Source organism: Chiloscyllium plagiosum, chromosome 32, assembly GCF_004010195.1.
Source record: "Chiloscyllium plagiosum isolate BGI_BamShark_2017 chromosome 32, ASM401019v2, whole genome shotgun sequence".
Classification (NCBI taxonomy): Eukaryota; Metazoa; Chordata; class Chondrichthyes; order Orectolobiformes; family Hemiscylliidae; genus Chiloscyllium; species Chiloscyllium plagiosum.
In genome coordinates, this window is record NC_057741.1 from 34,495,011 (window position 1) to 34,520,822 (window position 25,812).

Sequence of the window (25,812 nt, forward strand, 5' to 3'; positions counted from 1 at the left end):
GTTTCAAACTTCCAGCCCGCACTGTCCCCTTGACCTGTCCGGACTTGTCCGACCTGCCTAGCTCCTTTTCCACCTATCCACTCCACCCTCTCCTCCCTGACCTATCACCTTCATCTCCTCCCCCACTCACCTATTGTAGTCTATGCTACTTTCTCCCCACCCCCACCCTCCTCTAGCTTATCTCTCCACGCTTCAGGCTCTCTGCCTTTATTCCTGATGAAGGGCTTTTGCCCAAAACATCGATTTTGCTGCTCGTCGGATGCTGCCTGAATTGCTGTGCTCTTCCAGCACCACTAATCCAGAATCTGGTTTCCAGCATCTGCAGTCATTGTTTTCACCTCTTCAATACAATAACCCCAATAAGCATGAGACTGGGTGACCTCACAGTGGCTGATACTGACCAGGTCTTAGGAAGAATAGTTAGTTGAAGGACAGTATGTGGGGTTACTGTACTCCAACAAGAGGTTCAATATCTCAAGAAGGGAGCAAAAGCTGAGAAGAGGCAGAAATTTCAGCCAAATGCCAATCTTTCAAAGTTCATAAGCAGAGAGGAAAGACCTCAGTGAATTTAATTTAATTTTTATTGATGTACACTGATATTTCAATCCCTAAATTCCTGTCATTTTCCCCAGGAAAGCCCAGTAATTCTCCAGATGCTGCGATCCCTTCCCCTGGAGCTAACTCACAATTCCCTCCTCAGAGCTATCCTGTTCATGTAGTTGTTTTCTCTCAGCAGCACAGTGTCCATATTTCCCAAAACCAATGCTACTTCAGAATTCTTTTGTTTTCAGATGGCTGACACTTATTGCCCATCTTGCAAAAGGTAGTTCTTCCAGCAGAGACAGATAAATCTCTTTCTCTTCTCTGAAGCAAATGCTCATAACATCCAACCCTACTCCCAAAGACCAATCTTCCTGAGCTGTGCACATGCCAGCCAATACTATGCTTACCCTCAAAAGAAAACTGCAGCAAGTTTCCATCAATCGCTTGCCAAGCACTCCTGCAGTGTATTTGATTAGCTGTCAAGGTTCCAGTATGCATATTGGTTTTGACGTGGCTTAGCAAACGTCTAATTAAAAAGGGCTTGACTTCTAAATGTTCAGTCTGTAAGACCGTTAAATCTAGAGTGACAGAGAAATATGAAAATGAATAAAGGAGGTATTTTTTTAAAATTATTTTTCTCATTGAACACTGGTAGATGATTGCCAAATGCATCTTGTCTGCCAACACTTTTACCACCTTCATCCCAGATGAGAATTAATAACGAACAATAATACATTCTTAGAATGAAAGTCAGATTGCAGAATACCCCTATTGTTTGAATTATAGGACTGGAGTTTTCAATGAATTGGTTAAATACTGAGCATAACAGAGTAAAGCAGTTGCAGCTTTTACCCTCACAGTATTAACCAATCTCTGATACGGATGGAGTCATAGCTAAAGGGAACAATCACCTGTCATGATTTTTCCTGGTTTTAGTTGTAGTGCTGTGAGTAACACTCCAACTTCTGATGCTGAACGTTGTGAGTTAAAGACCCACTGCAGAGAAATGAGAACAAATATCTCGGCTGATGATCCGGTACCATGCTGAGAGTATGCTGGAAGGTGCTGACTTACAGATGATGCTTCAAACTGAGGTCCTGCTCTAATGTAGACATAAAGGATCCAGTGAAAACTACTTCAAAGCGGAATTGACAAATTCTCTCTGGCCGTGTTCTCTGTGATATATGCTAAGAGGTTATTTCCTCTCTGGCAGAGTTTAGGACTGGAGGGCGTAATCTCAGAGTGAGTATAGAGATGAGGACCTACTTCTTGCATAGAATTCTTTACCACACAGGGCTATTGAGGCTGAATCCTTAAGAATATTCAAGGCTGTAATGGACAGTTTCAATTAGTAGGGGAAACAAGGGCTGTGAGGAAAGGCAGGAAAGTGGAATTCAAGATGATCAGATCAGCCATGATCCCATTGAATTGCAAAGTAGATTTGGTGGGCTGAACTGTCTATTTGGTGGGCTGAACTGTCTATTTCTGCTCCTAATCTTATGGTCTTGGACGATAATTATTTATAAATCCTCATCGCAAAGCAGATTGTGGGGACGATATCATGTTGCTAATTATAAAACTTGCTATGAGCAAATTGGTTGCTGCATTTCCTATATTACAAAGGTGACTATATTTCTTGGCTGTAAAATGCTTTGGGCATGAAAGGTGCTTTAGAAATGTTGTTCCTGCTCGTGTTTACCACCAGTAAGATATGAGGACCTAAAAATGTCACTCATGAGCAACATTGTTGCTTTGGAGTCTAAAGGTTGATGTCTCAAAACCATGTCAAAGACTTGAGAGTCAAATTCATCTTATCATTCCAGTGCAGTCCTGAGCTGTTGGAGAAGCTCTCTTTAAATGAGATGTTTGACCCAGGCACTGCCTGTCCTCTGCAGACTGTGTCAGTATTTTTTTAAAAACCAGGCAGGTTCTCCCTGACCAATGTTTATCTCTCAACCAACATCATTAACAGCAAATGATTTGGTTTCATTGCTGTACATGGGATATTCTGCATACAATTTGACTGCTATGCTTCCTGCGTTAATACCACGCATACACTTTGAAGGTAATAAAATCAGAAATTGCTTGAAAGTCTCATCAGGACAGGCAACAGCTATAGAGATAAAGCAGAGTTTGTGTTTTGAATCCAGCAACCCTTCTTCAAACCTGAAACGTTAACCCTGCCTTCTCTCCACAGATAGACAAGGCAGGCGACTGGAAGAACACAATAAGGCAAACAGCATCAGGCAGTGGAGAAATCAACGTTTCATGTTACACCCAAGACGTTGACTTCTCCACCTCCTGTTGCTGCCTGGCTTGCTGTGTTCTTCCATCCTCCTGCTTGTCTATCTGAGGATCCTGCATCTGCTGTTTTTTTGTCTCTTCTCTCCACAGCTGCTGCCAGACCTGAGGAGTTTCTTTTCAGTAATTTCTGATTTTGTTTCTGATTTCCAGCAGTTCTTTGTTTCTTTGTGATACTCCAAAAATGTTTCATTTGTTATAAAGCACTTCCAGAGGTCATTGAAAACCAGGCTTTTCCTTTAATTACCACAGTGGAAGTGTAACTCCCCATACACTTCCCCTTGTGTGCAGTTGAAAAGATTGGCTTGGCCTAGGCAAAGAGGAGCTCTGAAGAGGAGTAGAAGGTCCTTTGGTGTGACAGTCCAGAACGAGGGGCCGGAAACTTAAAATTCTAGCATGACTGAGAGGTGATGTCAGGAAGCAAACTTTCATACATAGGAGTGTGGAAATCTATGAAGTTAAAAATCATACGGACCAGGTTATAGTCCAACAGGTTTATTTGGAAGCTTTGATTTTAGAGCGCTGCTCCTTCATCAGGTGGATGTGGAAAAGAAAATCGTAAGACTCAGAATTTATAGCAAAAGTTTATAGTGTGATGTAAGTAAAATTATATATTGAAAAAGACCTGGATTGTTTAAGTCTCTCATCTTTTAGAATGAAAATGTTGGTTTCAGATCTTTCATATGTAAATCACAGAACATTTAAAAGTTACATTTTCAAGTGAACTTTAATAATTGGTGTCATGTCTACCCACATAATGCCTTTAAGGTCTGAGCTGCCCTGTGTGAGGCTGTCTGTGGTCAGACTAATTCTAATCTAAAAAATGGATTTACGGAATCTTACATGGATTCATGCAGTTTTTGAGCAAAGTGAAATGTAATTCTGCAAGTACAAATTCACCCCACAAACTTATATGTGTACGTGTGCATGTGGGTGGGTAGGGGGGTGGTATTGAGTATCTGTGAGAGAGTGTGTATGTGTGTGAGTGTGATTGTAAAGGGGTATTAGTCTGTGAGAGGGTGCGTGTGTGAGTGTGGGAGTGGACCACTGAAGTGCTCTCTGACTGAGAGGGAACTCTTCAGCGGTCCAGGAAATTCGACCTCGGACCTTGGGTGACTGTCCTCCAAGATGGACTTCGGGACAGGCAACAATGCAAAGTGGCCAAGCAGAGGCTGATAGCCAAGTTTGGTCCCCATGGGGATGGCCTCAACCGGGACCTTGAGTTCATGTCGCACTACAGGTGACCCCATTGCACTATACACACATAAGAGACAGACGTACACACACAGACACTCTTACATACATATACACACTCCTCCACATGCACACAAGCACTCCTACAGACACACACGCTCTCCTACAGACCCCTACACTCACGCAGACCCTCTCTCATATGCTCACACATATACTCCCACACTCACACATGCACCCTCTCACAAACTTATACCCCTTTACACTCACACTCGCACACATACATACACTCTCTCACAGACATACATAACTCTCCCCCCCTCCCACCACCACCACCAACACACACCCACATGCACATATAAGTTTGTGGGGTGAATTTGTACTTGCAAAATTACATTTCACTTTGTTCAAAAACTGCATGAATCCATGTAAGATTCTGTAATCCATTTTTTAGGTTAGAATCAGTCTGACCATCGTGGCACAGACAACCTTACACAGGGCAGCTCACCCCATAAATGCATTATCTGGGCCGACATGACACCAATTGTTAACATTTACTTGAGAATGTAACTTTTAAATTTTCCGCAATTTACATATGAAAGAACTGAAACCAAAAAGTTAATTCTAAAAATGAGAGACTTAACAAACAATCCAGGTCTTTTTCAATATAAATTTCAGTTGCATCACACTGTAAACTTTTGCTTAAATTCTGTGTCTTACGATCTTATACTCCAGAACCACCTGATGAAGGAGCAGCGCTCCAAAAGCTAGTGCTTCCAAATAAGCTTGTTGGACTATAACCTGGTGTTGTATGATTTTTAACTTTGTACACCCCAGTCCAGCATCTTGAAATCAATGAAAAAAAGTGTCAAAACTGAATTTGATAAATTCATATACAGCGGAGAACATTAAGGGGGATGGAACTCATGCAGATAAATAGTGTTATAATACAGTGCAGTCACGATCTGATTATGTGGTAGAACATATCCGAGGGAGCTGAACTATCTGCTCCTGATCGTCTGAGTGACCACACACTGCTGAATATTAAGGCTCAGGAATGATGAAAAACCCCACAGGATAAATACTTAGAAATTTCTGTCACTCACAGATTGAAAATCACATAACACCAGGTTATAGTCCAGCAGGTTTACTGGAAGTGCTGGTTTTCAAACTGCTGCACCTTCATCAGGTGAATGCCACATCATGACTCACAGATTTGTGTGATTCAATTAAGAAATGGAGGAATCCAAAAATAACTACAACTTGGATTTGTTCTACCATTTCTCGGTAGCTTTATAAAAAAAGCTTTAGGAGCAAGGATTTTTCATGATAAATAGTGCTTAGTTTTACAGAGCTGCTGTTATTTGAAAGTTGTTTCCAGAAAGTAGTCACTTCACATGTTTTCAGTGATAGACATGGTCGAAGAAGATATTACGAGTCAATAAATTCACTTCTGCCTGAAGACATTAAGTCAATAACTCCTTGCTTCCTTCAACAATTTTTCTCTCTGTTGTCTGATCTGAGAGATGGTGCCTGTTATCTCATAGTCAATCATGGACTGAGAATCAAAAGGCATCACTGGAGGGGATAACCCATCCCAACAGTAATTTCACCATGATGTGTAGAAAATATCAGTTCAAGTATAAAAGTCACATTGACCTGAAATAAAAACTTGTATTTAGATAGCACCTCTCCCAACCATAGGAAATCCCAAAGACCTTTATCACCAATTAAGTACTTTGAAGGTGCGAGATCTGATGCAAGGCATAATATGTAGTAACCAATTCACACACAGCAAACTCCCACAAGCAGTAATGACTATAATCTGTTTTAGTAATGTTTATTGAAGAATAATCATGATCACCTGTTCTTCTCCAATGTAATCATAGACTCTTACAGCACGGAAACAGACCCTTCGGTCCAACCAGTCCATGCTGACCATAATCCGAAACTAAACTAGTCCCACGTGCCTGCTCTTGAACCATAACCCTCCAAACCTCTTCTGTTCATGAACTAATCCAAATGTCTTTTAAATGTTGTAATTGTACCCACATCCACCAATTTGCAAGTTTTGGGAAAGTTTGTAGCTCAGGTTACATCCATCCACTGCTTCCTCACGAAGTTCATTCCACACACAAACCACCATCTGTGTAAAAAAAGCTGCCCCTCATGTCTTTTCTAAATCTCTCTCCCTTCACCTTAAATAGTGTTTTGGCATCTTTCATGCCGACCTGAGAGTGCAGAGAAGGCCTTGATTTGAGATCTAATTTGAAAATTGGCAGCTTTGACATTGCAGCATCCCAGTATTGCAGTTTTAGCATCACCTAGCTGTTTAGATGCTCTAGGAGTTGGAACAGGAGTCAAAACCACAACCCTAGACATAGAGGTGGAAGTGCTATCAAACGAGCCACAACTCTGTGCACTGATACAAAGTTCACAGCACAATAATCTCCAAGAGAAAAGAGCACTGAAGCATTATTGGATCGCTGTTGTATATGAGTTGGGAGTTGTGGGAGGCCAGGATCAATGCAAGGATATGGAAAGTGGATTAACAAATCCAACGTTTAACCCTTTATACTGGGTTTCCAGAACAGTATGTGAACTTAAAGTCATGCTCAGATCAGGCTTTATACTAAAGTCTTTGTGTGTGCTCATAAAGAGGCCGGGAAGGGGGCATGAGTGAACCCTAACTTTGGCTGATGATGCAAAAGAATAAGGTGAGGCAATGGTGGAATGGTATCATTGCTAGGCTGTTAATCCAGAGACCAAGGTAATGCTCTGGGGACTTGGGTTCAAATCCTGGATTGGCAGGTTGTGGAATTTGAATTCAATTCTTTTAAAAATTGCAATTAAGTCTAATGAAACCAATGCCGATTGTTGGGCACATCCATCTGATTCACTAATGTCCTTTAGGGGAAGAACTTGCTCTCCTTATCTGGTCTGGCCTACATGTGACTCCAGATGCACAGCAATGGTGCTGACTCTTTAGCCATCTGAGCAATTAGGGGTGGGCAATAAATGCTGGCGTGGCCAGAAACGGTCACATCCCATAAATGAATTTTAAAAATGAAATTAGATAACCCTTACACAATTGTACTTGCCATTAACTTCAATGAAAATGAGAATCAGACCTGGGGTATACTGGAAAATCAACTCAATGTTACGCATTTTACATTAATGTTCATTGTTAAAATTACCCTGAAAACATTGCACGGATAAAATATAACAATTCTGACCTCTTGTGTACCCTTAAGTTTCTACATTCCCCTATTGGCTGTTATGCTGTCAGCTGCCCAGACTCCAAACCCTGTAAATATTTCCATATTCCTTCTTCCCTCCTCCTTTAATATGCTTTAATGGTGTCAAATTTTGTCTAATAATGCTCTCATGAAGCTCCTTCAGATATTTCACTACATTAAAGCTATGATATGAATACAAGTTGTTTTTGTTACGTTCCTCAGTTTTCAAGTTTGACTCTTAGTCTTTTGACCTTGGAAGTGAGAGGAGCTGTCAAAATTCTTGGCATCTGGTCATTCAAAATATCTGGGGGTTATTATCGTTAGTATCAGAGACATTGCCTTGGCATGCATCTGGTAGATGAATGGTATACTGACCTAAAAGATTGGAAAGTTTATAGGAGTTCATTTTTGTATTTTGGTCAGTGCCTAAGGGGTTAGCATTCACTAGATACAGAGCAGAGATAGAAGTAGAGAGATCTGTTTAGTTGGTTCTCTGTCCTCATTGAAGCATCCTGGAGATACTCATAAACTGTTGGCTTTGTGCCATCTGTGCAAGAGTTGCTTTGCCATTCTAATGAGGTAAGGGAAAGGTCAATTCTCCGAAAATTCAGCTTCTTCCTCTGATAAATCTTAAAAAAATAATTTTTCTAAATCTTTAAAGATTGATGTTGAATGGGGCGGGGGAAAATAGTTAATATAACACATGCTTTACACTTTTATGGGGGTGTGATGTCACTGGCAAGACCAGCATCTGTAGCCCATTCTTAATCTCTCTCTAATTCCGTGGCTTGTAGGGAACTTGGGAGTCAACCGTATTACTAGTTACACATGGCGAGATTAGGTAAGGATGGCGGATTTCCTGGATGCTATAACCACTGTGAATGAGACTAGCTTTACACTGCAGATTAGTTAACTGGACTTAAAACCCATCAGCTGCCATGGAGTAACTTAATTCCATATTCCAGAACATTCTCCTGAGCTTCTGATTTACTGTTATCATGAAGCTACCATTTTCCCTCATCTCCTGGAGCCTATAATTGGGGGTGTGCTGTAAAAAGGTAGGAAATTACACAAGATACTTATTTCAAAATAAGCACTAGCTTGATCCCAGCAAGAGTATTTCTCTCATTTTTGGGCACTCCACACACAGGGAAGAATTTGAAGGTTTATTTGCAAAGGTGACAGGAGAAATACATCAGAATGGTTTCAGGGACTGCACTTGCATTGTCAAACTGGAGGGATCTTACTGCAGTAGGGAATGTTGAGGAGATTTGAGAGAGTTAATAGTGATACAAACATGTAAAATTAAACAAAGAGAAGCTATTTCCAATGATTTGATAAGTTGTTAAACAGTGGAGGCAAATTGGCAAACTGAATCAGAGTCGACAAAGGGGAAATGTTTATGCAGTGCTTGAGGTTAGGGTTAATGTAATAGATTAATGCATACAGATTCAATAGTGGCCTTTGAAAGGGAGTTGGTTAAATACTTCAATGAGAAAATATGTTCAGGGACATGGGAGTGGAACTAAATAGAAGGCGCTTTGAAAAAGTTGACACAGAATTGATGGGCCAAATGACCTCCTTCTGTGGTGCACTGCTGTGCGATTCTATGATGTTGCCATGTGCCAGCATGTTCTTTCAGGTTGTCTCTGAGACTTGGAGTGACCTCTAACTGGGGTCTCAGTGGTAGGCTGAAGAATATACGGCCGTAACAAGATTATTTTAAAAACTTTCTGTCGTGTAACATTTGGCCTTGGATACTCCTTCCAGCAGCAGGAACAGGGTGGGAACTTGTGGCTTCACACAGGAGTCGAACTACCTTACAATCCAATACACACCAAACATTTAAAAAGCAGCTGTGAAGATATGAAACCCTGTCATGACGGTTCTATTTAAAGCCAGTAATCGTTTGCCAATTATTTCGAAGAAATCAGTGCATTCTGAACAGATCATGGAAAATGATGTCAAGCATACACTGGGGCAAGGCAGACATTGGCAGTGTCATTTCAGCTTTACATGTGTACTGTATGTTGTTGTTTCAAAAGTTGGGTCCATCTGCAACCTCTCAGTAAATTCAGTGTGTTTCTTATAATATTAAACAGATCAGAACTGATGCAGTTTAAAATCACAAGACTTTTGCAGTCCCAGACCATCAAATGTTCGGGTTTGATGAGCATATTTTCAGCAATTCACTGATACTTCTGCAATAAAAAAAAGTCCAATTACACAAAAATGTTCAAAGGTAAACAGAGAACAATTCTCCAAGCAAATGTAATTGTTTCTTTCAGAACAAATAAGGTCAGTGATAAACTAGCATGAAATATTATTGAATATTACAAAAGTAATCTTTCAAGAATGCAATGAAAAAATAACAACATTCACTGTAGCAAAGTATCACATTAAAGTCTCAACGATAAATAATAACAATGGTTTTCAAAACCCTAAAAAGGCCAACTGACTTTAGATTGGTTGATATCTAACTATCTGCTTCAACCCAGTGAGTGTATAACTAGATATGTTCAATTACTTTCTTAAAGGTGAACTTTTATTCAGACAAGGGATGTAGCATCACTGGAAAAGTCAATGTTCCACATTCCCATCCCTAATTACCTTTGAGAAGGCGATAAAAGTTCATCTAAGTGTCATACAGTCATCAAGATGAACAGCACGGAAACAGACCCTTCAGTCCAACTCGTCCATGTCGACCAGATATCCCAACCCAATCTAGTCCCACCTGCCAGCATCCAGTCCATATCCCTCTAAACCCTTCTTATACATATACCCATCAAAATGCCTTTTAAATGTTGCAATTGTACCAGCCTCCAATGTGACTGATTGCTTTTCTCATGAGCAGCTCATTCCATACACGTACCACCCTCTGTGTGAAAACGTTGCCCCTTAGGTCTCTTTTGTATCTTTCCCCTCTCACCCTAAACCTATGCCCTCTAGTTCTGGACTCCCCCACCCCAGGGAAAAGACTTTGTCTATCTATCCTACCCATCCTCTCATAATTTTGTAAACCTCTATAAGGTCACTCCTCAGCTTCCAACACTCCAGGAAAAACAGCCCAGCCTGTTCAACCTCTCCCCATAGCTCAAATCCTCCAACCCTGGCAACATCCTTGTAAATCTTTTCTGCACCCTTTCAAGTTTCACAACATCTTTCCGATAGGAAGGAGACTAGAATTGCATGTAATATTCCAACAGTGGCGAACCAATGTCCTGTACAGCCGCAACATGACCTCCCAACTCTTGTACTCAATGCTCTGACCAAGAAAGGAAAGCATATCAAATGCCTTCTTCACTATCCTATCGACCTGCTACTCCACTTTCAAGGAGCTATGAATTTACATTCCGAGGTCTCTTTGTACAGCAACACTCCCGAGGACCTTACCATTAAGTGTGTAAGTTTCTTGAACCACTACAGTCTACAATCCAGAGTGCACACTGGGAGAAACATCCAGGATTTTTCCACAGCAATAACAAAGGAACATTGATGTATTTCCAAGTCAGCACCTGTTGTTCTTGTCCTTCTACACGGTTCAGGTGGTGATTTGGAGGGTGGTGTCGAACGAATCTTGGTGTCTTGCAGCACGTTTTTATTTGCTCATGAGAAAAGCAATCAGTCACATTGGATTATCAATTAGTGAAATGTGGCTGGTTGGTCACATCTTGCACATCACAGGCCGTCCCACCACTGCATCAGAGGTTATGGGTTCACTAACCAATCCAAAGCCTGTCATTTCCACTCACACCAGTTGTGCAATACTGAGAGCGTGCTGCTCTGTCAAAAGTGTCATCTTGCAGAGGTTCTCTTTAGGTGAATATAAAAGATCCCAGATTGCTTTTGTAAAGAAGATCAGGGGATTTATTTCCTATGCCCGTGCAAGTGTTTATTGCTCAGCCAGCATCACAAAAAATTATTATCAGGTCTTTATCAAATTGCTATTTATCATAGTTTACCCCCCTCCCCCAACCACGTCAATTTGGTTGCTGCCTTTCCTACATTACAATAGTACTCTTCAAAAGGTGCTGTTAAAGACTTTGGAACATCCTGTGCCCATGAAAGATGCTTCGCAAATGTACATCTCTCTTTCTAATTCCTGTTGAAAAGTATCGCTGCACAGGTGTTACATTTGTATTTTGGAATGAGGCATGGTGGCTCAGTGTTCAGCACTGCATCCTCACAGCGCCAGGGACCCGGGTTCGAGTCCACCCTCAAGTCTGTGTGGAGTTTGTACATTCTCCCTGTGTCTGCGTGGGTTTCCTTTGGGTGCTCCAGTTTCCTCCTACAATCCTAAGATGTGCAGGTTAGGTAGTTTGGCCATGCTAAATTGCCCATATGTCCAGGGATGTGCAGGCTAGGTGGATTATCCATGGGAAATGCAGGGTTACAGAGATAAGGTGGGTCTTGGTGGGATGCTCTTTGGAGGGTCAGTGTGGACTCAATGGACCGAATGGCCTGCTTCCACACTGTAAGGATTCTATGAAACCTATCATCAGCAAATAAAGAATCACAGCAAAGGACTGTCAAATCATTCGCACTGCACAACAGAAATAATATTCACCAGCAAAAGGAAAGATTGCAAAGGTGAAAAGATTAAAGTAGAACTAGATAATGATATAGCACAGAAGATCGATCATATCCATGTTGGCTCTTTGAAAGAACTCCCCAATCAATGTACCCACACTCCTGCCCTCTCCCCATTTCATATAAAATTTGCCCCGTCAAGTAATTAGCCAATTCTGTTTTGAAAGTTACCAGAGCTTCCATCACTCTTTTGGACAGCACATTCCAGACCACAACTCACTCCGTAAAATTAATTCTCTTCATCTCCCCCTGAAGTAAAAAGATAGCAACAAGAAGGCAAACAAAACAACCAGATAGAATAAAAACAGATGAAAATAAATGGCAATAAAGAAAACATTTTTAAAATGGGAACGTGCTGGAGAAACTCAATAGATCTGGCAGCATCTGTGGAGAGAGAAACAGTTAATGTTGAGTTCAATTTGTGTTCTGAAGCAGAGTCAAATTGGACTCAAAGCATTAACTCTATTTCTCTCTCCACAGGTGCGCCAGATTGGCTGCGTTTCTCCAGCATTTTCTCGCTTTATTTTGGGTTTTCAGCATCAACATTTTTGTTTTTATTAACATATTGCTAGCACAATAAATAAACATTGCTAAGAGATGTTAAAATTAACTAGGAGAAAGTGCTTTTCCAGCACCACCACTCTCGACAAAAGAGATGTTAAGTTAAAGCTTTTTGTCTTGATCTGTTCTAGACAGAAACTCAAGAAAATCAACCGTATAAATCAAAGAACAGTTTGCACAATGTGAGTGCTGATGGATTGGAACAGGGACGTAGCAAGCACTGTGCTCTGTCTTTTTTAACTGATTAATTCAAACCAAGTTGCCTCTAGTTAGTCAGGACAGTACCCTGAGTTTCAAGCAAAAATGGCTGTATACATAACATTTTTCCAGTGTAAACAGCATATTGCAGGCATATTCTTTCCAAAGTGTTTGTTTGGCAAAAAGCAAGAAAGGCACTGAAATATCGGAGGATGAACAATCGCCTAGATTGAATCTGTGCTGTAGGATAGTTTATTCTTGGACTGTAATTCTGTACAATATCAACATAATGTATCTGAACAGAAGGACAATGATCATAAAGTCATTATGGTTTTCTACGCTATTTCGGTTTAATTTTGGAGTTGAACAATTGTCTTCATTATAAGGCTTGATGGTGACAATGACTAACTGCCCCAGGGACAGAGCCAATATGTTATGAATTGATAGTTGACAAAGAACCAACTCTTGCAACAGTTTGTGGTTCTTGAGACTTGTGCTTCATGCTAGTGTTCCACTTGAGCACATCATAACTCTGCATTGCCAGCAGCAGTGACTGAATAAACCTCTTCATATGCACTCCTCTGGGAATTCACTTGCAATCTGTATTTATAATAAGAAGCAAGAAATATTCTTTTGGACAGCTCTCCTTCACAGATATTTAAGAATGAATTAAAACATACACTACAGATGATGGCCTTGCAGCCCATTGTGACTGCGCTAACTCTTTGACAGAACTATCCAATTAATCACTGTCTTCTCTACTTCAGCTGTAAAATTTAAAACAAATATCAATTAATTTTATTTCCCCAGCCTCATTCTCTAGAGGCCTATGTTCACTTTGTCTTCTCTCTTCCTTTCCTTCCACAACCACCTGATGAAGGAGCAGCGCTCTGAAAGCTAGTGCTTCCAAATAAACCTGTTGGACTATAACCTAGTGTTGTATGGTTTTTAACTTTGTCCACCCCAGTCCAACACCAGCACCTCCAAATCGTCTCTTCCTTTTGATGCACTTAAAGAAACTCTTGCTGTCCATTGATATTTTGATATTACTTGGTCTTACACTGAGTAGTTATTTTTTCCTTCTTTTCATTTGGTAGTTTTAAAAACTTTTCCAATCATCTGGCTTAACACTAATTCTTGCTATGTTGTGTGCTTTTTCTTTCAATTTGATGTAATCTTTAACTTTCCCCGCTAACCATGGTTAGTTTATCCCTTCCTAGAATCCTTGTTCTTCATGAGAATATGTCTTAATTATGAGTCATGAGCTATTTTCTTAAATATCTTGTCATTTTCCCTCATATATCTTTGCTGCTGAATTCCTTTCCCAGGCCATTCCAGCCAGCTCTGCTGTGATTCCATTGTAATTGTACAAATTAAAAATACAAAAAAAGAATCACTACTATGAATCTGATACATAAAAGACAAAAGAAAAACACTGGAGACTTACACACAAATTGAAGACCTTACGTTTGCTTTAAAGACAAGTAATATTCACCAATCTTACTCACCAATCAGCTTCTTTTCCTGCACTCACTTTATACTGTGGTTTGTGAGATCACTCCAGCGCTGGTCTCACTTTAGTTGACTTCTTGATCCATTCCTGTTATCCTCTCCCACTCACCTCTCACTTTGGAGAGTTTACTTCCCGCAATAACCCTTAGTTAAAGCACCTCTGTCCTCTTTGCACCGAATTTCTGCTTTGAACCAAATTTCCAACAGTTATCATTGGTAACTCACTTCATCTCACTCTGAGGCAGTGTCATATTGACCATGCTCCTAACTAATGGATAAATCTTTCAGAGAGCTAGCACAGACCTGGTGGGCCAAATGACCATCTCCTCAGAAATTGGATTTTAACTTGGAAAAGTAGGAAGCCCACTGTCCATCGAACCTGCCCAATCATCCAAGGAGACAAAAGTCTGGTGGGTTTTAATAAGGTGATTTGCTCCATCAGACTGGAATTCAAGTGGCAAAGTTGTAAATTGTTCCTGGTGATTATAAACCTCTGAACTGAATGCAAATAGTTCTGTCAGACTGCAAGCTTTGTTTCAGCATGAGTGATAGGCCTTTGGAATAAGTATCACAAGTCTATTCTCACTGCAAACGTAGCAAATGCCAAATAACAGTTTACATCTAGGTGCTCAGTCACAAACAGTCAATAAGTCAATAACTAAAGGACAAGTTGGAAGTAGCTATTACTACAGAGCATTCACACTACATTAGTCTGTAAGTCTGTCAGCTTCTGTGTCACTGGAGTATTGATGAATTTTAGCGCTATGCACTTTGTTGTTAAACTTCTCCTGTTCACATCTACCATTTTTCCTTTCTTCGATCCTATCTATTTCTGTTCTACAGTCATGTCTGTTCAACTCCACATCTGCACTCTTAGTGTTTTGGTTTCCCCTTTCTGTCCCTTGGATGTACATGGAAGGTAACAACTTAGTTCAGCTGCTATGACTCTTGCTTTTGGTTGAGAATTCAAACCCCACTCAATGGCATGAGCATTTGATCTAGGCTGGTGCTCTTGTACAATAGCGTTGGAGATGTGTTATTAGGGCAGGACCCTGTTCAGGAAAGTGGTGTAAAAGACACATGTCTCTGCTTCCAAAAAAGCAAAGAGATCCCAAAGTACTTTGACCAATGTTTATCCTTCAATCAGCACCACCAAAAACAAATTGATCAGTATTTCCAGTCACAGTTGCTATGTGCAAATTTGAATACCATACTGTTACTCAGTACTGGGTCTGTACTTCAGTTAAAAATCACACAACACCAAGTTATAGTCCAACAGGTTTATTTGGAAGCACTAGCTTTCAGAGCGCTGCTCCTTCATCAGGTAATAGTGGAGAATACGATTGTGGAGAATAAATGATAATCTTATACTCCACAGCCACCTGTTGAAGGAGCAGCGCTCCGAAAACTAGTGGTTCCAAATAAACCTGTTGGACAATAACTTGGTGTTGTGTGATCTTTAACTTTGTTTACCTCAGTCCAACACCAGCATCTTCAAATCATCTATACTTCAGAAATAACTTGTTGGTTGTGACAGTTGAGATTTTATGATAACTGATATGAAGTCAGATGTATTGCTGTCTAATTACATCTTGTGAGTAGACCTAATATAACCTTCTTGCATAATTTATATAATCCATAAAATCCATTTTAAAAATCATGCTTTTCCCATGCACATCTCTGCTACATATTGTAATCCCAATTCATTTGCAAGGATATTCCTACAATCATTGTCTGAACACATTCAGTAGATCGAATTAAAAGCAGAATGTTTTGGTTTAGAAACTGAAGAATCAGGGAATTTGCAAATTAGTTATGAGAAAGATGGTTAGGAAACCACTCAGGAGAAATTATAAATGATTTACCAAGGGCAGCCAACTGTAAAAGGCCAGGAGAAAGTAATTGATAAAAGGTAAACAAATTGAATCACTCGATACAAGTTTAAAAAATATTTTCTGCTGACATTGATTGTGGGGATACGATCAGAAGACATAAAAGTGCTTAGGCAGTTCAAAGGGTCACAGTCTAAAATTAAAGGGTAAGCCATTCAGGTCTGAGATGAGGACGAATTCCTTCACTCAGAGAGTTGTAAACGTGTGGAATTCTCTCCTACAGGAATCTGTTGGGGCCAGTTCATTACAAGGATGCTCAGTTATCCAAAGGACATGGGCAGGGAGCATTTCGTTCAGTTAATCAAAGTCCGGGTAATCGAATGCCAGATAACATAGTTTAGCCAAGCATCAGGACCTTGCAATCTTGCTGGATAATCAAGATTCCTCTGTAGTTATATTCAAGAGGAAGCTGGATGTGGCGCTTGCAGCTAAAGTGTTCAAGGGGTATGGGAAAAGCGCAGGAATGGGATACTGAGATTTCATGATCATATTGAATGGTGGGATAGGCTCGAAGGGCTGAATGTCCTACCCTGCACCTTTCTATACCACCCATCCCCCAAAAGACACTGCCCACTATTCACTAACTTCTCAAACAAATTCCAAGTGTTCATATTCATTCCTGGCACCCACAATGTTCATGGACCATGGAATTCCTTGACTCAATACTTTCTGCTCCCAAGATCAATTTCATTATTACCAGACCAACTCCTTCCCCGATTCCAGAAACTGGGGATCCTCTCCATGTGAAGATCCATTCCTAGACCAATCCACATTTGGCTGAAATTCCTCTGTGCCTAACTCCCAACTTTAAACCCCCCCCCCCCCCACCTCAGTGTTACAAGACCATGGGACCTCTTCAGTGTTACATCCTCAGCATCCTTTCTACTGTTCCCAGATCACTGCTGTTCCCTTTTTTGCTATTCACTTACGGTGTGAGGACACTGCTGACAAAGCCAGCATTTACTGCCAACTCCTAACCATCAGTAATTGCCCTTAAGAAAGTGGTGATGAGCCAGCTGCTTGAACTGCTGCAGTCTCGATGGTGTATGAACACCCACAGCATGACTGAATTACAACATAAGACTCCCCAGGCGGGCCCTCCACTCCCAACTCTGAAATGGCAGGCGAGCCCCAGGTTCAGCGGAAATGCTCCAGGAATACCCTCCAGGCAAAGTGCAGTATTCACACAGACACCTGGGAATCACTGGCCCAAGACTGTCCGGAGTAGGGGAGGAGCATCCACGAAGGCGGCAAGCACCTCGAGACTTGCCATCAGTAAAAAGCAGAAGCTGGTCGGAAACAGGGAAAGGAATGCACTGCTGCACCAATGCCCCACCCACCCCCTTCCTGTGACCATCTCCTGCGCACAGTGTAATAGAGCCTGCGTTAACTGGATCGGTCTGTACATCCACCTAGACTCACCCTGAGAGTGGGAGAGAATCATTCACGACTGCAAGAGACTGTCAATAGTGGTGATTACTGTCACTGACAATTATGTGTAAGTTCCCCTTGTTTGTAAATCCTCTGACTTTGACCAAGATCACTGGACCTCTGTTAGTTTCAAATGGCAACTAATCAATCAGAATGAAAGAGACAGCTTATCCGAGGTCCATCTTGATTGAGGCTGTCAGGCCTGAATCAGAAAGGTGTGGCGTTAAGCTCGATTCCAGAGCTTTGTTCCCACAGTGAAGATGAAAGTTCAATGCAATACTAAGGCAATGCTGCACTGGTGGAGCTGCTAATTTTGTGGATGAGACAATAAAACACAGACCCAGCTTGTCTTGTCAGGTAGATGAGGACGATTTTGCTTAAGGACAATTAAAAAACATACTGTACTTGTATTTTGGTCAATATAAATTCCATGACAACAACCATGAAAAAGAAACAGTTTGTGGGTATTATCGCTATGTGCAAATGTGCTGCTATTTTTGCCTACATTACGAAAAGATCTTCCTTATTTAAAGAGTGGTTGGGATATGAAACTCTCTACCACATGCTATAATCGAGAAAATGAAGATGAATAAGTTTCTGGAGACTCTAGACTTCTATGTGGGGGAGAAAGGGATAGGTGCTGCCAGGATTATGTAAAATGGGGTGAGAGGAGGTTTATATGGAGTAGACTAGTTGGGCTGAATTAGCAGTTTCTGTGTTTTAAATTCTATGTAGTTCTATATAATTTTGAACTGAACCCTGTGAAAACCATTGACAACTCAAGCTTACATCAATTTGAATGCTCCTGATTCTGTCCAAGATGTAGATACACACTACACTCAGGTCCAACATAATGATTCATTCAATCTTTTAATTGTGCTTTGTTTAATGAAATGATTATTTGTCCTAGAAGATTATATTTTACAGAATGGATTTCCATGTAGAAGGCTATTCATCTCCTCATTGCTTATCTTTGCAGGAAAAATGATAATAATTCTTCCATTATCCCTTTCCTTTTAATTGATTCCACAGTTCCATTTCGAAAGTCTACTTCTCTGTGTTGACTGCACTTCAGATGACATGTGCCCTGAGTTTGCCTTACTACAGGTTAAACCTCCATCTCTTGTCCAATTGTGAGGATTCGCTAGTCGCAGTATTGGCATCTCCCTAACTGTTCCTTTTCACAAAGGGAATATCCCAGGTTTCTCTGTCGCCTCACTTCATCACTAAACCCTTTTTCAGTCAGTGCTCAGTTTGGGATGGAGTGCTCATTCTAACATTTTGCCAAAGTGTAAGACAGATTACACAAAGACCATGTTGGCAATCAAACCAATATTGGATGTTCTACAAAATTACTCTACAGATTGAAAATAGAAAAATCACCTGAGAACATTATTCAGTTAATAGTGACCCAGTATGGAAAGCTTTATGACAGGACGATGGCATTGTATTATCACCTCCAACTGTCGCATACTATAGATGTTCAAATAGCTTGAACTGTTGAATTACCTCTTAGCAAAAATTCATAGACAATTCCAACAGCAATAGACCTGAACATTGCTCCACTAACACAACCTGGGAACTCCAGTAAGCTTTCCAATTTGGTAAGCACCACTGGTCCGACCTGTGGTAGGATGTGTGGATCCCGTATTGGACTATTCAGTCACTTCCAGATCCATAACATGATAGTGGAAGAAAGTCACCCTTGATCGTGAGTAACTGTCTGCACTGAAGAAGAAGAAGTAATCATCCAGAGGTGATTCATTGAGTAGCTAACACAATTGTCCAAGAAGGCCCCATAACGTTGTCAGCTGCATAATGATATGTAACTACTTTAAAAAAGTATCTAAGTTACACATTCAGAGCTATCACAAAATCTAGAATTGTTTTATGATCTACAGCAATTATCTAAAGTGATTTCATTATTAAGTGCCTGGCACAAATTTCTAGAATTCAATGCCCAACTGAACTTACTTGTAGCTGTTTAATTATTGAGTATCCAGTTTATTTGTATTGACCTAGTTTTTGTGTGTAGACTGAGAAGATTTTGCATATCAAGGGAAATGTAAGACACTCAAAGCCCAAGCTTAAGCCTGTTTTCCTTAATTTATTGTTGTTGGACCTTGTTGTTGGCCTATAACTAGGGGGTATAGCTGAATAGGCACCAGTCTGCATGGGGCATGCATGAGCAAGAGTCTGTTTCCTGCTCTTGACACCTACCCTCGGTCTGTTGGAAGAATTTGCAGGTTAATAATCAGCCTTTTTTTTAGCCAAGTCCTGAAAGTGCTTTCTTTGGCTATCAAGTCCTGGAGTGGGACTGAAACCCAAAGCTTCTGGCTCAAAGGCAGGGACACTACCCACTGTGCTGTAAAAGCTCTTATTCTCATGTATATAACAGTGAATGTAATCCAGCAATGCATTCTGAATCTACAGGGAAAGATGAAGAGGTTTGATACTCTCTGTGAAATTGATTTCATTAAATGCAACCATTAAATATAAAATGAAGCCAGGCAGAGGAAGCTAAGGCAACATTAATAAAACTCTGTTTTGTGTTCTGTATTTCTCTATTCTCTCACTGATCATATTAAGGTTTAGAAATAATGGGACTGGCTGATGAAAAATGAAGTAATATTCAATTCAGAAACCTCTAAAGATCCAGGTAGCAATGCTGTATTATATGAAGCCGTGACTATAAAGACAAGCAGTGACTTACGATGAGATTGTGCTTTATAAAAAGATTTTCAGAAAGAGCTAATCCATCTTGAATGAAAATATTTGGTTTTCGTTCGTAATTGATGTGGAGAAACTAGATAAAAGCACTGAAATGGACAGGTTTGGAGTATATTATTAAGCTAATTATAGTATTGTGTGCAGACTAAAAGCACATTATTATACAAAGCCACACAAATATGAGGAGGGACAAACAGGGAAAGACATATTAGTCTGCCCAGCTGCTTCACACATATGTCATGTAGATCACAATTATTCATAATGGAAATGTGAAAATGTGAGTATCATTAGCAAGCTAAGTTTTTATTACCTATCCCTAATTAGTCTTGAGAAGAAGCTAGTGATCCGTTGCGATGCACTGCAGAAATTCACTGGGGGTTCTTACACAACACTTCCCAAATCCATGACCATTACCATCTCAGCAGTAGATACATAGAATACAACCTGCAAGTTCCCCTCCAAGCCATTCACCATCCTGACCTGGAAATATATCACTGTTGCTTTGGGCTAAAATCCTGAAACTTCCTCCCTGCCTGTGTTGTGGGTGTATCTGTACCAAATGGACTGCAATGGTTCAAGACAACAGCTCATCACCAGCTTCTCAAGGACAATTAGGAATGGGCAATAAATGCTGTCCCAGCCAGTGATGCAAACATGCAGTGAATCAATTTTAAAAGCTAGGCTCAGTCTGATAAGAAAGGTTATTCTAGTGCATTTGACTGCTGTATTGAAGCAAATCTTTGGATTCCTCCATTCACCAGGGGACCCAGCTCTCCTGGAGTCTCAATGTCTTTCATTGCTTACATCAAAGTCTTGCTTTTGCAAAACATTATTGATGTAGCATGGATCACTAAGGCTCACCGGTGACAATGACAAGGAGTGATGAGAACACTGGCACCAGTGCAAGAGCCCTCCAAATGGTGACTTTACTTGCGCCATTTCAGAAACGTTTACTCCACATAAACTGCCTGAAGGCACCATTGTTGAACTTGTATCAACATCGACAGCCTTTGCGATGTCTGCTGCTGTGCTGGTATTCACAGGGTGCCTTGTTACAAGAAACTCTAGCTGTGCATTTTCATTTTCTGCTCCTGTAATCCTGAGAAATCAGAAAGGAACCAAATGTCAAACACACCCGTGTACTGCTTGCGTTGGTATGTACTTATCGAGTCCGACGGAAGTCCAGAATGTGATTGTCACTCAGTCAGCACACAATACATAGCATGAATATTTTGTGACTGATCATAGGCATAGATGCTACCTGATTCACAGTAAGAACAAGATAATTATAGCATGTAGCAGAGAACCTACAGAATAGAAATGACCCACTTAACCCACCAGGTCTATGCTAACCTTCATTCTCCACATGAGTTATCCCCCATCTTTTCCTCATCAAAATCTATCAGTAGATCCTTTGGTTCGTTTTTCACCTCATGTGTGTATTCCTTCTTCTTGAGTTCCACGCCCAAAGACAGTTCTTTGGTGATTATTCACTGAACCGCAGCAAAATGCTGTGATTTATTTTCACTACAGGTAAGGTGAGGAGAAGATTCGGGGCCTACATCAGCTGGAGAGGGAAGTGAACTCTGTGCTGTTGATGTTCACCTGATGATCTACCTACCAGCACACAACTTCCAGATGATCAATCTACTGTCTTCATTATTGTCTCAATGGCAGAGCAATGTGGCTGGCTCTGGGATAGCCTTTGGGATAGCCTTTGGTTTCTTTATAAAACATGACCAAAAAGGCAGTGTCCTCTTTTCTCATCCTACTGCATGTTTCCTTAAGCATTTCAACTCAAGATCTCAGCATAATTCAATGTCTGCTCAGCTTATTTTCCTCGGGTTATTAAATTTAAATTTCTGGGTTCTGACATTGTAATAGATTTGTTGAAGGAACATGCTGTTAGTTTTGATGTTTTCTTTGAGATAATTTTGCATGTTTGTGCCATTGCCTACTCTATAGTCACATCAATACCAATTACTGTGGTTCTGTTGATACAGTTACTTGCCCCCAACTGCTCCATGTCAAGATGCTTCAGGTACCAAGCAGATTAACTTTAAGCCATCCTGTTTGCTCTGTAATGCACAACAGGGTAATTGGCAAAGCGAAATCACAGTACAATTACATCTGCAGCTGCATGTAACTCTTCAAATATACCTAAAACTACCTCGACTGGAAATTAATTCAGTGGTGAAAACTACAAAGTGATCAGCATTTCCAGAAAATCATTGAACTCTAAGTTCTGTGGTACCCTCAAGATGGCTTCCTTCATTGGTTCCAGAACCTCCACCTCCTCTCTCTCGCAAAACCTGTTTCTTTTCAATTTTGTCATCATTTTAATTGCTAGGCAACTGGTGTTTTGATCACGCACTCAATGTAGGAGTGAACTGAAAGTCGACACTTTCCCAAAGACTGTTGTCTTTTCAGGGAGAGACAACTGGTGGTGAGTTTAACTTAAGGTTCACCACCCTTTAGGTGATGGGTGAGGCTGAGAAGATAGGGTAACCTCAGCTGGTACTGGAATTGAACCCAACCGGTCAAGTGAGCTAAATAGTCCTCCTAGTACAGAAAGGTAACTTGTGAAGAGGGGAAGGAAAAAGATGGAAAAGACTTGATAAGGGAATCAATTATCCAAGCCATATAAAGATTGACTTGACTGAAAATGTGCACTTTGAGAAGCGGGAAGCAAGATGGGCTGCTGGTTGGAAATTCAGAGAGTAAGTCTAAGGCAGACAACACCTCTGTCATTGGGAAAGTGGTAGGACAAACTCAGAGGTCTGAAGGAGTATGGAGACAACAAAGGTTTTAAAGAGATAGGGTGCAATGAAAGAGAGAGAGAGGTCTACAACTCAAAAATGGCGTATTGCCAATTCAGTCTGCACTGTTCAAAAAACGAGACAAGGTGGGATGGTGATGTTCCACAAACAGAAACGAAGTAAGTAACCATAGAATCATTCAGGGATAATAGTCGAAGGGTAAATATTGACCAGAACTTTGGAGAATCTATTTTGTTCTTCCTTGAATAGTCTCATGGGATATTTTACTTCCAACTAAGGTGTTAGACATGGACTAGGCTCACTACATAGATTCGTGTTTGGCTGTGGACAGGACCGTATAGAAATAAGGACAGAAACCTTGGCTAGAAATGCTTTGCAGAAAGTGAGGACTGCAGATGCTGGAGATCAGAGTCGAGAATGTAGCATTGAAGAAGCACAGCAGGTTAGGCAGCATCCGAGGAGCAGGAGAATCAATGTTCCGGGCATAAGCCCTTCATCAGGAATTGCTTTGACTATGTTTTAAAAGGACTGGAAGTGAGCACCTTCAATATCATCCTAAGTGGTGGACAAAGGAGCAAAATAGAATTGATAAACTTTATCAAGTGTTAAGGAGCAATTGAGGAGAACAAAGAGGAATAATATGCCATGGTAACAAAGGACCCTGTCTTTCCTAGCTTTACTAGCCTTTTGAATACCAGGAAATTGAATTTAAAGGATTTGAACAGTTTTGGGACATTTGGATACAGAGCTAAGTGATGACAATGCATTCAAAGGCCTTGAGAGGCAAAGGAGGTTAAAGTTGGGACAGCAATTAGAAAGAACAAAAATATCTCAGGTGTTTTTTTCTCCAGAGGGAAGATCACAATCTTATATTTGAAAGGTCATGGGATAATGGTATTGCACCAATCGCGTTGTTGTCACTGATCATTATTAGAATTTGGGGAGGCAATGCTCTAATGGTGTTATCACTTGGTCAATAATCTATAAAGTCGAGAGTGTGGTGCTGGAAAAGCACAGCCAGTCAGGCGGCATCCAAGGAGCAGGCGAGTTGATGTTTCAGGCATAAGCCCTGCATCATGATGACTATGAAACCATTGCCGATTGTCAGGAACCCACCTGGCACACTAATGTTGTTTAAGGAAGGAGATCTGTCATCCTCACCTATTCTGGCCTATATGTGGCTGCAGACCCACAGAAATGTGGCTGCAGACCCACAGAAATGTGGCTGACTCTCATTCAGGCATGGGCAATAAATACTGGCCTGGCAACCCATGTCCTGTGAAAAAATTTAAAGCAAAAGGCTTGTATCTAGAGGATACACTAGAACATAGAACATAGAACATTACAGTGCAGTACAGGCCCTTCAGCCCTCGATGTTGCGCCGACCTGTGAAACCAATCTGAAGCCCATCTAACCTACCTTATTCCATTTTCATCCATATGTCTTTCCAATGACTATTTAAATGCCCTTAAATTTGGCAAGTCTACTACTGTTGCAGGCAGTGTGTTCCATGCCCCTACTACTCTCTCAGTAAAGAAACTACCTCTGACATCTGTCCTATATCTATCACCCCTCAATTTAAAATCATGCCCCCTCATGCTAGCCTTCACCATCCGAGAAAAAAGGCTCTCACTATCCAGTCTAATTAATCCTCTGATTATCTTATATGTCTCAATTAAGTCACCTCTCAACCTTCTTCTCTCTAACAAAAACAGCCTCGAGTCCCTCAGCCTTTCCTCATAAGGCTTTCCCTCCGTACCAGGCATCATCCTAGTAAATCTCCTCTGAATGCTTTCCAAAGCTTCCACATCCTTCCTTTAACGTGGTGACCAGAACTATACGCACTACTCCAAGTGCGGCCACACCAAAGTTTTGTACAGCTATAGCATGACCTCATGGTGCCGAAACTCAATCCCTCTACTAATAAAAGCTAACACACCGTCTGCCTTCTTAACAACCCTATCAACCTGTGTGGCAACTTTCAGGGATCTATGTACATGGACACTGAGATCTCTCTGCTCATCTACATTACCAAGAATTTTACACAACTAATATATTTTTAAACAGTAATTTTTAATATTAACATAATATTCATTGCAGATCATATACAGAAAAACAAAATCAATCATTTATCAGAATTTCTTCAACTTTTCAATTATCTCATTGCATTTTAGGGCATCTCTAACCGTCATGAGTGATCTGTGTAAAACGGACTTGAGCAAGATTTTAAGCTTGCTAACTATAGTTCAGAAGTGTTGAAATTTTACTAAGTCTCCGTTTGGGATTACATAGCTTAAAGTGATAACCAACACTTTGTTATCCTCTAATTGTCAGATATCCGTGGGATTCAGGATTTTTTGGACAAAGCTTCTCAGCAAGGAATGGATGTAGCTCTGCAGAAGGTGGAGAACAACATCAACAGGATGATCAGTACAATGTTTGCCACAATGCGTTTGGAAGAGATGAACCGGTACCGTGACACACTTCGTCGGGCTATTCTCTTCCTCAGCCCCCACACAGCGAAGGCCTTCGTTTCTCAGGTAGGAGATCAACAGTGTCCAGCAACACCCTGTAAGGATAGCGCAGATACCTCCTCCTACCGTCCCCTTGACCATGACCCCACCCCCCACCACCAAACCATCATCTCCCAGACCGTCCATAACCTCATCACCTCAGGGGACCTCCCATCCACCGCCTCCAACCTCATAGTCCCACAACCCCGCACCGCCCGTTTCTACCTCCTGCCCAAAATCCACAAACCTGACTGCCCCGGACGACCCATCGTCTCAGCCTGCTCCTGCCCAACCGAACTCATCTCCTCCTACCTCGACACGGTCCTGTCCC

General features: G+C 40.9%; 1 protein-coding gene across 2 annotated transcripts in view; it reads left to right on the forward strand.

Annotated features, from left to right (window-relative positions):
• The window catches only part of grid2 (glutamate receptor, ionotropic, delta 2), a 979,554-nt gene that overhangs the window by 646,012 nt on the left and 307,730 nt on the right, over positions 1 to 25,812 (forward strand). For both annotated transcript variants that reach the window (XM_043674401.1, XM_043674402.1), the window contains exon 4: positions 25,303 to 25,508. In XM_043674401.1, coding sequence (XP_043530336.1) covers positions 25,303 to 25,508 — 206 coding nt within the window. The remainder of the gene's footprint in view (positions 1 to 25,302; positions 25,509 to 25,812) is intronic.